Here is a 12,114-nt window from a genome sequence, read left to right as displayed (position 1 = left end):
AGGCGGGTGGCCCCCCTCAGCTCTCCAGAGCTGCGTTGAGGGCCCCATTCCTGACGGGATGTGTGGAAGGCATGGGCAAGTGGGGCTACTGTCCCCTCGCAGCCACCCCAAAGCTGTGCCCGTCTTGGGGGTCCCCAGCCAAGTGCCGTGTGGAGCCAGCAGAGCCAGCGCCTGCTCCAAGGCACCCGTGGGGAGGAGAGCAGCGATCGGACAGCATTTGGTTGGGTGCCTGGTGCAGCTGCGGCCCTGGTCTGGGAGGTCCTCCAGCAGACAGAAGCTGGACAGACCCAGGGACTCCGCTGAGGGGTCCTGTGTGCGTTCACTTGGGGCAGTTCAGTGGGAGGGAGGTGACGGGGTAGGGGCAGTCCAGAGGGGCTTGCAGTAGTGGGTCGGAGCCCAAAGCTGCCAGATTCCCAGCAGAGCTCCCCCCAACCCCCATGCTGTGCCAGGAATGACGGGGTGGGGGTGGGGATGTGGGGTCTGGGATGCAGGGATGTCCACTTTCCTCCAGGGGAGTTGGACACTTTGTAGACAGGGAATGAGGCCCCAGACAACCCATGAGCTCCCCGAAGGATGGCCCAGCTACACCTGTCTTTCAGAGGCCCCTGGGCAGCCCAGTGAGATTGTTCAGTCTGAGTTCGGGCATAGCCACTGTGTTTTCTTGGGGTTTCAAGGCTACAAGTCACCCTGTACATCCAGGAAATTCTGGGGACAGAAATTCCATCCACCGTCTCGGGGCGATGATGCTTTCACGTCAGGACACCAGGCTGGTTGTCCACAGAGCTGAGTGAACCCTTGATGAAAACAAGCTTCCAGACATCAGGGATAAAAACCGTGGTTCTTACTTGAAAACCCAGCCTGTATTTCAAGCCTCGAATTTCATCCTCAGCAAAAACAGCAGCTGTTCTGCGTAGCGGTGTCTCTAGCCCATAAGTGCACGTGTGTGTGTTCCTGGGTGTGCACCCACGTGCACACACATGCAGGCAGTGTCACTGCTTCAGGGTTGTGCTTGAGGTGGGAGCCAGTTCTAGCAGATGCACCAAGCTCTATCTCGCAGCCTGTGTGCAAGGAAGCTGCCCATGAATCCGCAGGAAACAAGGAGGCGTGTCCTGGTGGGGAAGTGGCGCAGGTTGAGGAGAAAGGCAGGTTCGCTCCTTGGAAGGAGCCCTTGTTGGCAGAGACCTTTGATGCCCTAGAAGCCAGTGTCGGCAGCAGCAAGGCATGTGGGGGTACGGGATCTGTGCAGACCGGGGATGGTGGAGCCACTAGGGGCTCCCCTGGGCTCTCGGGAGCAGCTGCAGAATTCTAAGAGCGGCGGGCGCCTCATGGTCCCAGAGCCAGGCCCCTGGCAGGTGGCCCGAGCCTCCGTGTCCCTGATGGTGGGACAGATATAAAGGGATGTACATTCCAGAACATTGCGTGGGGACTGGCCGGGCTCTGAGTGCTGTGCTGAGGTGCACTGTCCAGCTCTCTGCGCCGCCCCCGGCCCTGCTGATCACCCTGTGACCGGGCAGTCTCGGGACCCAGGCATCCTACTCGGATCACATGTGGGTGGTGGGCTGGGTGAGGTGCCAGCCGCCTCAGAGCCCGTGCTCATCATGAGACCATGGCCTCATCTGGTGGGCAGAAGCGGCCATCCCCCATCCATCTCCCAGCTTAGGCTGGAGGTGAAGGGCAGACAGTGCAGGCATGCGGACCCAGAAACAGGCACTCAGAGTCCATCTCTCCCCTGGGGAGCTTACTGGAGGAAATGGGTGCTGCCTGGAAGGAAGTGCAGGCTTCAGCTGGGTGGAAGGAGGGGTTCACGGGAGCCTCCCTGTCGTGCCCCAGGGGTGGCATGGCAGCCTCCGTCTCCCCATCCCCTGCTCAGACCCTCACCTGCAGGTGAGAGATTGTCCCTGTCTCAGTTTGACGCTCAGCTCCTCCAGCTCCGTGTGCCCAGCACACTGACTCTGCTCCCCTTAGCACCTCTGCTTCTGTTGCAAGCCTCTCCCATGAAGGTGATAGTCGCTGAGGTGTATATCAGTGCCACCACCACCCCCAGAGCTGGGGAGCCAGGAACTGACCCCCCTTGGGAACTGGCTGACCCCTACTGTGTCTGCACCCACTGTCAGGCTGGTGCCTCATTATGGAGCAAGTCTTTCCGGCCCTGGGTATGAAGGGGCCATTTCACCAATTGTGTAACAGTCCAGAACAGGCAGGCCAGACACCGTGCTGGTAGCCAAGGACCCTTCTAAGACCCCCATGTTTCATGTCTATTGTGCCAGGTTGAGGGGGGCCCCTGTGAGACGTCTAAAGGAATCTGGATTTGGCCTCATTTAGGAAAAGGGAGGGGTGGAGCTGAGGCCAGCCTGGTTTCCTGGGGCCCTGGATCCGGTGACACATGTCCTTTTGGGACGCAGGAGTCATAGCCAGAGGTGCCAGCTGATGGTGGGGCAGAGGTCGACCCGTGCGGCCACAAGCCCAGGACACCTGGGGCCCTTTAGGGTAGAAATGGTCAGCTGAGAAGCCAGCCCCCTTGTGTCCAAGAGCCCGTATGTCCATCTGGGTTAGAGAGCAGCCCACCGTCCTTCCCCAGCTACAGCCCCTTGGGTCTGCTGTGTCCAGGGGCAGGGGTGAGAAGCCTGGGTTTACAGCTCTGGGCTCCTGGTGCTGAGGGGGAGAGCAGGTCTCTGCCCCAGAGCCACGTCACGGGGTGTCCTGTCCCCCAGGCACAGACAGGCAGGGGTGCTCAGCACAGCTAGGGGTCTGCAGAGCCACCAGTCCCATCTGGGGGTCCAGAGGAAGGCCCTGGGGGCTGCGTTCCTCACGCTCAGGGCAGAGCCGAGCTCCCTCGGCCCCCAGGCCCTTGGCCCCGGGTGGCTCACAGGTGCATCTAATCTGTTGCATTTTTGTCTGTGACCATGTTTTGCTCCAGGAACATTCCGGAACTTGTGGCTTGCCCTCGGTGCCACGCTGTCTAACCCAGAGGTCCTTTCTATCTGTTTGGCCTCTGACAGGTGGCGTAGCCAATCTGGATCCCAAGTCCTCCTTTGAAGGCACCAAAGTGGACGTGGGGAACATCGTGCTGGCGCTGTACAGCGGCCTCTTTGCCTACGGGGGATGGTAGGTTCTAGAATGCCTGGGCCCCAGAGCGCCCAGAAACCCACATATCTCGGTCGGCCGTGGTGATTCTGGAAACAGGAGACCCCTCACATCCCAAGGAAGCACAGAGGGGCCCCCATAGCAGCCCTGGTGCTGTTCTCGGCCCCCAAGAAGGGGCTCCCCAGATAAACCTCTAGGGACACTGCTGACCCTTTGGAGACTGTGCAGCTGCCCAGGCGCGTGGGGAGGGGCAGCACCATCGCCATCTCAGTAGGGGCCTGGGGGTTGTGGGGGTCCCCTCTCCCCACCCAGGGCAGCCGGGAAGGGTCCCATGGAACCTACGTTCTTTTGTTCTGATGACAAAAGAAATGTATGGTAAAAGTCTGCTCTCTGAATTCTAGGAATTACTTGAATTTTGTCACAGAGGAGATGATTAATCCCTACAGGTACGTGTGTGAATAGAGGTGTGTGTTTTCATCATTTTCACCTGAGAGGAGGAAGAAGCCTCGTTGTATCCAAGAGCCCATTCTTGGGCCCAGCCCAGTGCAATACAGGGAGGGTCCCTGGGGTTGGGCTCATGGAGGGCGGGAGGCCTTGAATAGCATACTCCCACAGAAAGGGTAGGAAGCCCACTTCACAGATATGGGCTGGGTTGCTGGCCCACGTTTGAACAGCTGCCCTGCCCCATGCACCGCCTTCCAGCCACGTGCCACTCCCCCGGCAGTGAGGTGTGGGCTCAGCCACTGAGGGGTCGGCTGGCCCCGTGCTGGGCCTTGTTTTGTTGACTTGCCCCACCCGGTCCTCTCAGAAACCTGCCCCTGGCCATTATCATCTCACTCCCGATCGTCACCCTGGTGTACGTGCTGACGAACCTGGCCTACTTCACCACGCTGACCCCCGAGCAGATGCTCACGTCGGAGGCCGTGGCCGTGGTAAGATGCCAGCCCTGCCCTCTGAGCTCAGACAGGAGCAGAGTGGGCCTCTCCTTTGCAAACCACCCTCCTACCAGGAGGGGTTGAGCTGGTGCTTTGCCAGGCCTGCCGGGCGTGCAGGGTGCTGGCTGCGCGTGGGGGTCCCAGGAGGCTTTAACGGCACTGGTGCTCAGGCTGCCCAGACGGTTTTAGATTGGCTCAGCAGTGCTGGTCCTGGCACCAGCTGTTTTTAGAGATGAGGGGCTGAGTCCATTACATACCTCTAGCCCCACCCCAGAGGCTGGTCCACCATCTGAATAAATACTGAGCTCCTCGGGGAGGGTCGTGTGGATGAGGGCCGGGGGTGTCTCAGGAAGGGACTGCAGGGCGGGGGCTGTCCTGGGGGCAGGGCTCACGGTCCGTGTCCATCCAGGACTTCGGGAACTACCACTTGGGCGTCATGTCCTGGATCATCCCCGTCTTCGTGGGCCTGTCCTGCTTCGGCTCCGTCAATGGGTCCCTCTTCACGTCCTCCAGGTGAGCCCGGCCAGGGCGGCTCTGTCATGCGGGCCCCGCGGGGCCAGAGCAGGACAGGGTGTGGGTCACCACTGCACACAGCTTCCTCACGTGAGTTCTCAGGGTTCTCTTTCTTGTTACTTGTAATAACATAGCTGTCAGGATGTTCACGTGACTCGGAAATAACCCCCATCCCTGCCTAGAGGTGACAGAGCTACCCTGTCCATCCAGACCGTCGTGGGTTCATCTGGACCTTGCTGGGCCAGGGCTGATGGGACCCCTCAGCAGCCATCCTCGAGGGACACCGAGGCCCACAGCACAGGCCCCTCCACCCCCACATGCCCGGGTCCCTCGGCTGAGGCTGACCGCCACCCCTCTGTCCACAGGCTGTTCTTCGTGGGGGCCCGGGAGGGCCACCTGCCCTCCATCCTCTCCATGATCCACCCACGGCTGCTGACGCCTGTACCCTCACTGGTGTTCACGGTGAGTCCCCACCCTCCACGTAGGGGGTCACTGGCAGGTGGAGGACAGGCGTGTTCCTTGGGGATCACTGGGGGCTTTGAGATAGGGGGCCACGCCCTGTCTGGGGACCCCTGTGCTGGTTCCACCCGGTGCCAGCCAGCCTGAGGATCAGGCTGAGATGAGATGTAGACAGGTGAGCGCAAGTGAGTACCCTTCATCACACGCGCCCCTGGATGCCAGAGAGCACAAGATAGTGTTTTGTTTCTCCAGAATTAATACACGGTAATTGGTAAAAAAAAAAATCTGAAATCCGCATAGAGCCACTTGATGCCAAACCTCCCGACCAGGGTAGACGTGGCCTCTGCCACTGTGAAGCCCAGGGCCTCAGCCACCCTGCCATCAGCACGTCCCTTTGCTCTGAGGACCCTCGCGTGGTGCAGACCACTTATTCCGCTAAGACAGGAAGGGGTGCGTGCGGTCATCCCTCCCCACAGCACGTCCTGAGGCTCACAGCCTGCCCTCTGCTTGCAGTGCGTCATGACCCTGCTTTACGCCTTCTCCAAAGACATCTTCTCCGTCATCAACTTCTTCAGCTTCTTCAACTGGCTCTGCGTGGCCCTGGCCATCGCTGGCATGCTCTGGCTTCGCTACCAGAAACCAGAGCTAGAGCGACCCATCAAGGTGAGGGCTGGGCGTCCACGCTGTCCCCTCCACAGACAAGGGCTCAGGGCGTCTTCCCCGAGGGCACCTTGATCAGTGCGTGAACACCTTCTGATCTGGACGAGGGACTGAGATTGGTAGACGACTGTTGATGGCCAAGCGTGTGATTCCAGGTGCTGGGGTTCATTCAAGATCACAAATGACCCCCTAAAGCTCTGCTCTCCTAGAGCTTGTCTTCTGCCAAAAGAAGAGGGGCAGAAGAAGGCTGCCACGCCAGGCGGGTGTGCGGGGCAAGGGGACCGAATAGCCTGGGACAGCACTGAACTGCCTGGCCGAGGGCGTGGGGAGAGTGAGGATTGCCACGCTGTCTGGGGAGGGCTGGGCGCTGGCGTGACCAAGGATGGGGGTGCTGCGACAGGCTGCAGCGTGGGACATGTCCCCCAGCTTTGTCCCCGATTGGTCCGTTCAGACTGTCTGCCCCCTGTCCGCCTAGCCTGAGAGGGCCTTCTCCCTTTCCTCCACTTGGTAATGGGGGCAGCTCCCCAAGGGCAACCGTGTTTTTGCACAGAGAGGGCCACACACCTGCCAAGGCCCTGGCGAACACATTAGCTCTGTCCCCCAACGGTGGTGTCGGATCGAGGGCGGAGCCCCTCTGCAGCTGACACAGGCCTCTTGCCTGCTTCCCCACCTAGCAGTCCTGCAGAGGCCAGGCCTGGCCTTCCTGTCTTGGACAGGTTCCCCGGGCGCCAGGGTGACCTCAGTGCCCTGGTCCACCTGGCTCCCTGCTTGTGGGGGGTGCTGTCCCCATGAGGCCAGCTGTGGTACAGGCAGTCTGGGCTGACCTTATGGGACCCTTGCTCTCCCCAGGTCTCTTGCCAGTGTGTAGACAGAGGGTGGAGTCCATGTGTAGACAGGCCTCCTGGCAGAAGGCACAGTGTTTGCAGAGGGGGACGAGTGTCCCTGGGCCCCTGGCTGTGTGTGAGTGGGGCTCTCTGCCCTGGCTCTGTGTGGGTGGGGCTCTCTGCCCAGCGGCTGTGTACCTGTGGTCCAGCCTGTCGACAAGGGCCCTCAGAGAAGGCAGGCACACCTTGCTTGTTAGTGGTGGCCGCGGTCTTCCCAGAGGTGTCACCCCCCCATCAGGCGACCGTGGTGGGGGGCAGGATTCCCTCCTTGTGATGTGGGAACCTGGGAGTCCACCCTCCTCTGACCTTGAGAAGCCTGCTTGTTCCTGCTCACCCGCCGGCTCCTGCTGGTCTTTGGGTAATTATTGCCTGCTGCCCGGTGCTGAGCTGGGTAAACGGAGAACGCGGCAGGGTCCAGTTCTCAAGAGGCCAGTGCAGCTCAGGGAGGCCAGCCTGAGGGAACCTCAGGCCCTGGCAGACAGCAGAGACGCTGCTCAGGCAGCATGGTGGCCCTTTTGGATCAAGAAGGCTCAGCCAGGCACAGGGCTGTCTGGGGGTCTGTGGGAGAGGCCGGGTGGGCCCCGGGGAAGGCCAGCTTCAGCAGGGGTGGAAAGAGGGCTCCAGGGGTGGCTGGGTCGTGGCAGGTGTGGACGGGAGGAGACACACGGAGGAGACTCCAGGCTCCCCGGAGTCAGCTGCAGCCCCCCGGCAGGTTCATCTGGCCCTCCCAGTGTTCTTCATCCTGGCCTGCCTCTTCCTGATCGCCGTCTCCTTCTGGAAGACCCCCGTGGAGTGCGGCATCGGCTTCACCATCATCCTCAGCGGCCTGCCCGTCTACTTCCTCGGGGTCTGGTGGAGAGACAAGCCCAAGTGGCTGCTCCAGAGCATCTGTGAGTGCCTCCCTGCCTGCCGGGCCTCCTCCGTCCCCCGGGGGTCTGTCCCGCCCACCTGGCTGTGCTCCTCTGACCTCAGTCCAGTGGCCAGGAGCAGCACAGCGGGCAGTGCCCCCCGCCCTGGGTCACTGGCAGGAGTGGGGGTGGTCCGCATCAGGATGTGCGAGGTCCTGGCTGAGGGGCCCGCAGTGGCCAAGCCAGGCCTGTCTGGCGGTGGTGACCTGGCCCACGTATTTCAGGATAAGACGCTGAGCCTGGCACCAGCTAATCTCAAAACAAAGGATTCCAGAAAACCAGGCTGCTCTTGCCAAGTAACAAAAGCATCCCCCCCTGCCCCCCCGTCTGCCGCCAGCTTAAAGCCAGCCGGCTGACCTAGAAAAGCAAGGGAGGAGAAAACGGGATCCCTCAGAGCGGTCACGGGACTTGCTGACAGGCCCGTTTAGGACCTGCGCCGAGACCGCCATTAGAACGACAGGCTCCTGGGTGGGTTTAAACACCCCCCAGGGAGCCGTCCCAGAATTGCTGGCCACCTGCCTGGGGCCCAGGGCACTGTCTGTCACTGAAATGATGTTAGTGGTCACACACACGCAGGGCCCCTCTGTCCTGAAATGCCCCCCTAGTGATGCTCGTGGAGCATCACGTGGGCCATAGCACACACACCCGCCTGCTTCAGCCCCTCTGAGGCCTGTGGTGGGTGTGCAGGCAGCCAGGCCCATCATCCCGTTATGGGTCCCGGGGTCTGAACTGGGGTGAGGGGTGGAGGCAGCTCACTTGCTGTCTCCATTGCTAGGATCCTCCCTTGCTAGGATCCTTGACCATCCCCGCCACCCTCCAGTAATAGTCCCAGCAGATAGCCAGGGGCGCAGGCCATGCCCCACCAGCAGGAGGCCTGGGGCCTGATGCCCACACGTGAATTCCTGGCTTCTCTTACAACCTCGGGACTCAGACAGCAGGGCTGGGTGAGCCCACGTCCCGTGCAGCCTTGACCCTCAGGCACCAGGCCAGGGCACCCGAGTAATGCCCTCTCTTCCCGGCAGTTTCCACGACGGTCCTGTGCCAGAAGCTCATGCACGTGGTTCCCCAGGAGACGTAAGCAACCAGAACCAGGAAGCTGCCCTGAGAGAACAACTCGGTCCCACCATCCAGGCAGCTCTGCCGGGGGCCCCCGCTGTCCCTGCCCCGGGGGCAGCCAGGCCACAGTGAACCCTGGTACGATTTTAGTCCCTTGAAGGCGGACGTCCGCGGATACCTCTCGAGCGTGGAGGCAGGAACATCGGACCAAGGAGGCCGCGGGCTTCCTCCCGAACTGGGCCTCCTCCCTTCTCACCTTCGTTTATTTGTATTATTTTTTTTAACTTAAGTCTTGGTCGGGTTAACATTACCAAGACAATTATTTTTTTAAGAAATGGGATGGAAAGGTTTTCTCCCCAGACGCTGTCTGCAGCACAGCATTCTTCCGAGGGGCCAGGTCCTGTCACTGGATTCTGGATGGTGGCCCGGACACATGTGCTCAGCTTCCCTATTTCTCCGTTGTTGTAGATGCAGTGACTTTCGTGAAACTAACCTCCGGGCTTACGTCTCATTGCCTTAAAGCCCTGCGCTAGCTCCCTCCCCTCCCCCGGAGAAGAGAAAGAACGCCTAGAGGCTTGTAGAAGCAGGGCCTTCGGGCTGGTGGACAGCGGTGCCTTGGCACCTGCTGCGGGCAGGGGGCTCCAAGCAGAGATCAGGGACAGCTGGGCCTCCCGTCAGTACATGCAGTTGTGGGGGGTGCGGGGGGCTACACCCTGTCACTCAGAACATCTCCAGGGTCCTGTCTGTACACCCCACCCTGAACACCAGCCTGAGCAGAGGCCCGAGGAGTCCAGTGGCTCCTGTGGCAGATGGTGGGCAGTGCGGCCTCAGGCCTGTTCTGCATCAGTTTTGAAATCAAGCTCTAGCTCTTTCAAAGCCTCACACTTGAAATCAGTAAGCAGACACCTCGACCCCTCAGGGGCTTCTCATGTGTCCCATGAGTGCACCCCTCCACCCCGGGCCTCAGGGGCTGGGTCGCAGCCCTGGCAGCTGTCTGGGGTGCTCCCAGCTCCTGGCCAAGGCCCCGCCCCCGTCACCTGTCCCTGGTGCCCAGCCTCAGCACCCCGGCTGCACCTGCTCCGGAGGCTGCCTGAGTCCTGCTGGGGCCAGCACGCACACCCGGCCTCCCCCAGCCCCGACAGGAGGCTTTTGTTGTAGTTCCCATAGCGTTCTCCCCGGGAGGCAGCCAAGGCCCAGAAGCTCATCTGGTATGGCTGGGCAGGCTCTCTGTCTTCCACGGAGCCTGCTTGGGGAGCAGTGTCATCTGCGGTCAGTTTCCCTCTAGGCCCTGCCTTGGCCTATGACCCCTGACCTCACCAGGGTGGGGTTGAGCCGAGCCCTTGGGCCTCGTTGCTCAGCTGCAGCCAAAGAAGCTGCTGCTGGTTCCCAGGGGCCACGTGAGCTCCGCGTGGCCAGTCCAGCCATCACCCACCTGGGCTCTGGGGCCCCATGTGGTCCGATAGGCCCAGAGAGAGCAGCTTAGGGGTGCCCATGATGGACATTGAAGCTGAAGTGGAGGCAGCCAGATGTCCAGCCCTCCCTCCCCATGCTGGTCAGGAGACCCTGCCAGCCTGTAGCTCCCAACATAGCATCCACTGACGTCTCCTCACCAAGCGAATCCTCCCAGGCCACGGTCTGGGGCCCGGCTCAGCGTCTGGAGGCAGAACATCACCGAGGAAGCTGGAGGCCTGACGTGAGACTGCTGGGGCCTCAGTTTTCTTGGGTGTACATGGGGCACTGCCCTCTGCCTCTCCACGGGCCTCCAGCAGTCTTGTGGCAGATTTCGGCCTCCTCCCGCGGGGCCCTGGGGACACCACTGGGGTTACCTCGTGGTCCACCACCGGCTCTCGATGTGACCTGGTGGAGCACAGGGGCCATGTGACTGTCCAGAGCCTGGTGGCCTCCCTGGGATGTGTGCCTGGGGGATGGGATACTGTCACCCCTGCAGGGGCAGGGGGCCCTGAGCTCCCTTTATACGGAAAGACTGGGGGTGTGGCTCCCCAGCATCTGTGAAAGCAGGTTGGGGGCCTGGGCTGCATTCTTGGGGCTCTGGGGCCCGGGCACCCTGGTTCTGCCACGCCGGCCTTCTGGGCCGACTCCACTCCTGATCACACTACTGACAGGTGTCCTGAGCGTTCCTGCTTGTGGGTTAATCTTTTTTTAAGCCAGATTTTGGCATAACAGGCGCGTGTTTGTCCAGCCGTTGTGCTTCACTTCACCCTCACGTCTCCCTGATGGGAGGGCGCCGTGTTTATTTATTGTGGGGCGATGTGCAGCCGTGCTGCCCCTTGGGTTCCGGCCGTGTCAGCCGCCAGCCACGATGTTGCGTGTGTGACTTAGCGCCTTTCTCTGCTGTTAATGCTGTTAACGCTAACGTGTTACGCTTAGCTGCTTTGGGATGGGGAGTTTTGTGTTTTGTTGGGGAAATCTGTTTTTTAAGAATTGGAATTATAAGCACTGCTGATGGTCTTTTGTCTTTTCTTCTGTGCCAAGTTCTGGGTGAGGGAAGTTCCTGGAGGAGGGTGGTGATCACACAGCTCCTTGCCTGGCTTATTTAGTCACTGTACTCACTCAATTCACTCATTAACAGGTAGGTGAGCAAGGCCAGGGAGGAGGCAAGGGCACTGAGCCGGAACTTGGAGCCACTTCTTGGGAGAGGCATTGAAGCCGAGAAGAGGAGAGCAGATGGGCTTGGCCTCCTGGCACCTGCAGGCCTTTGGAGTCACCAGGCAGGGGTCAGCAACAGGGGGAGGCACATGCCAGCTTGGGGTCAGAGGGAAGGGCAAGCTTCCACAACACAGCCTCAGGATGGAGCAGGGCCGAGAGCCACGCCAGCCTTCACTTGTTGATGGCAAACTCCATTCCTCGCGGGGCCTTGCACAGCCAGGGATAGGTCTGCCAGAATGGGAAGGGCGCCCCTGGGCTGCCACAGCCTGTCCATGGCAGCTGCTGAGCCAGCTCCGTCTGCTGGGATGTGGGGCCTTGGGGGGCCTCTGCGGTGGTGCTCCTTGCAGCCCCTGGGCTTGGGTCCCGGTGTTGCCCTCAGCAGGTCCGCTGCGCATGCCTTTGTCCATCCTGCAGCCCCTCAATTGCTCCAGGGGCCCAGCTGGACAAAGTCCCGGGTCAGCTCTGTGAGACGTGGAGCGTGCATTAATGTCCCCTGTCCGTCCCAACAGCAGCAGTGAGGGGAGGACGTATGCCTGCCACGGCTGCTGATGGAAACGGGTCTGGACACAAAAAGGACGGGTCTCAAACCAGCCCAAGCGAATTGCCTAATGCATTTGTCTGAGCAGAGCTGGCGGGTCTGGGTCCTCTGTGGGCAGGGAGGAGAGAAATGTCCCTTGGGGGCTGGGAGAAGAACCAGGCATGTTCACCCAACAGCCTGTGTCGCTCAAACCCTGGGCACCCAGGCACAGAGAGGATGTTTATTTGGAGACCGGGAAGAAGGTGGAGGAGTGCTGGCTCTTGCAGGAGACCTCTCTCTTTGTGGTCCCCATATTCTTGGGAAGGGGCTGGTAGGGTGGGGGTGTGGGCAGCGAGGCAGGGGCCTCTAACATCAGGGGTTAGCCAAAACCACCACGAGGGTGTGGGATCTCGCCTGGCTGTGGGGATGGG

General features: G+C 61.0%; 1 protein-coding gene across 1 annotated transcript in view; it reads left to right on the top strand.

Moving 5' to 3' along the window:
- Positions 1 to 10,968, top strand: part of SLC7A5 (solute carrier family 7 member 5) — a 28,676-nt gene extending 17,708 nt beyond the window's left edge. Inside the window, exons 3-10 of the mRNA XM_005691915.3 lie at positions 3,000 to 3,105; positions 3,486 to 3,530; positions 3,893 to 4,016; positions 4,429 to 4,532; positions 4,898 to 4,994; positions 5,505 to 5,654; positions 7,248 to 7,425; positions 8,466 to 10,968. Coding sequence (XP_005691972.2) covers positions 3,000 to 3,105; positions 3,486 to 3,530; positions 3,893 to 4,016; positions 4,429 to 4,532; positions 4,898 to 4,994; positions 5,505 to 5,654; positions 7,248 to 7,425; positions 8,466 to 8,521 — 860 coding nt within the window. The 3' untranslated portion in view covers positions 8,522 to 10,968. The remainder of the gene's footprint in view (positions 1 to 2,999; positions 3,106 to 3,485; positions 3,531 to 3,892; positions 4,017 to 4,428; positions 4,533 to 4,897; positions 4,995 to 5,504; positions 5,655 to 7,247; positions 7,426 to 8,465) is intronic.

Source organism: Capra hircus, chromosome 18 (genome assembly GCF_001704415.2).
Source record: "Capra hircus breed San Clemente chromosome 18, ASM170441v1, whole genome shotgun sequence".
Lineage (NCBI taxonomy): Eukaryota > Metazoa > Chordata > Mammalia > Artiodactyla > Bovidae > Capra > Capra hircus.
Note: the sequence above shows the minus strand (reverse complement) of the source record. Positions and strands in the feature narration are given on the sequence as shown.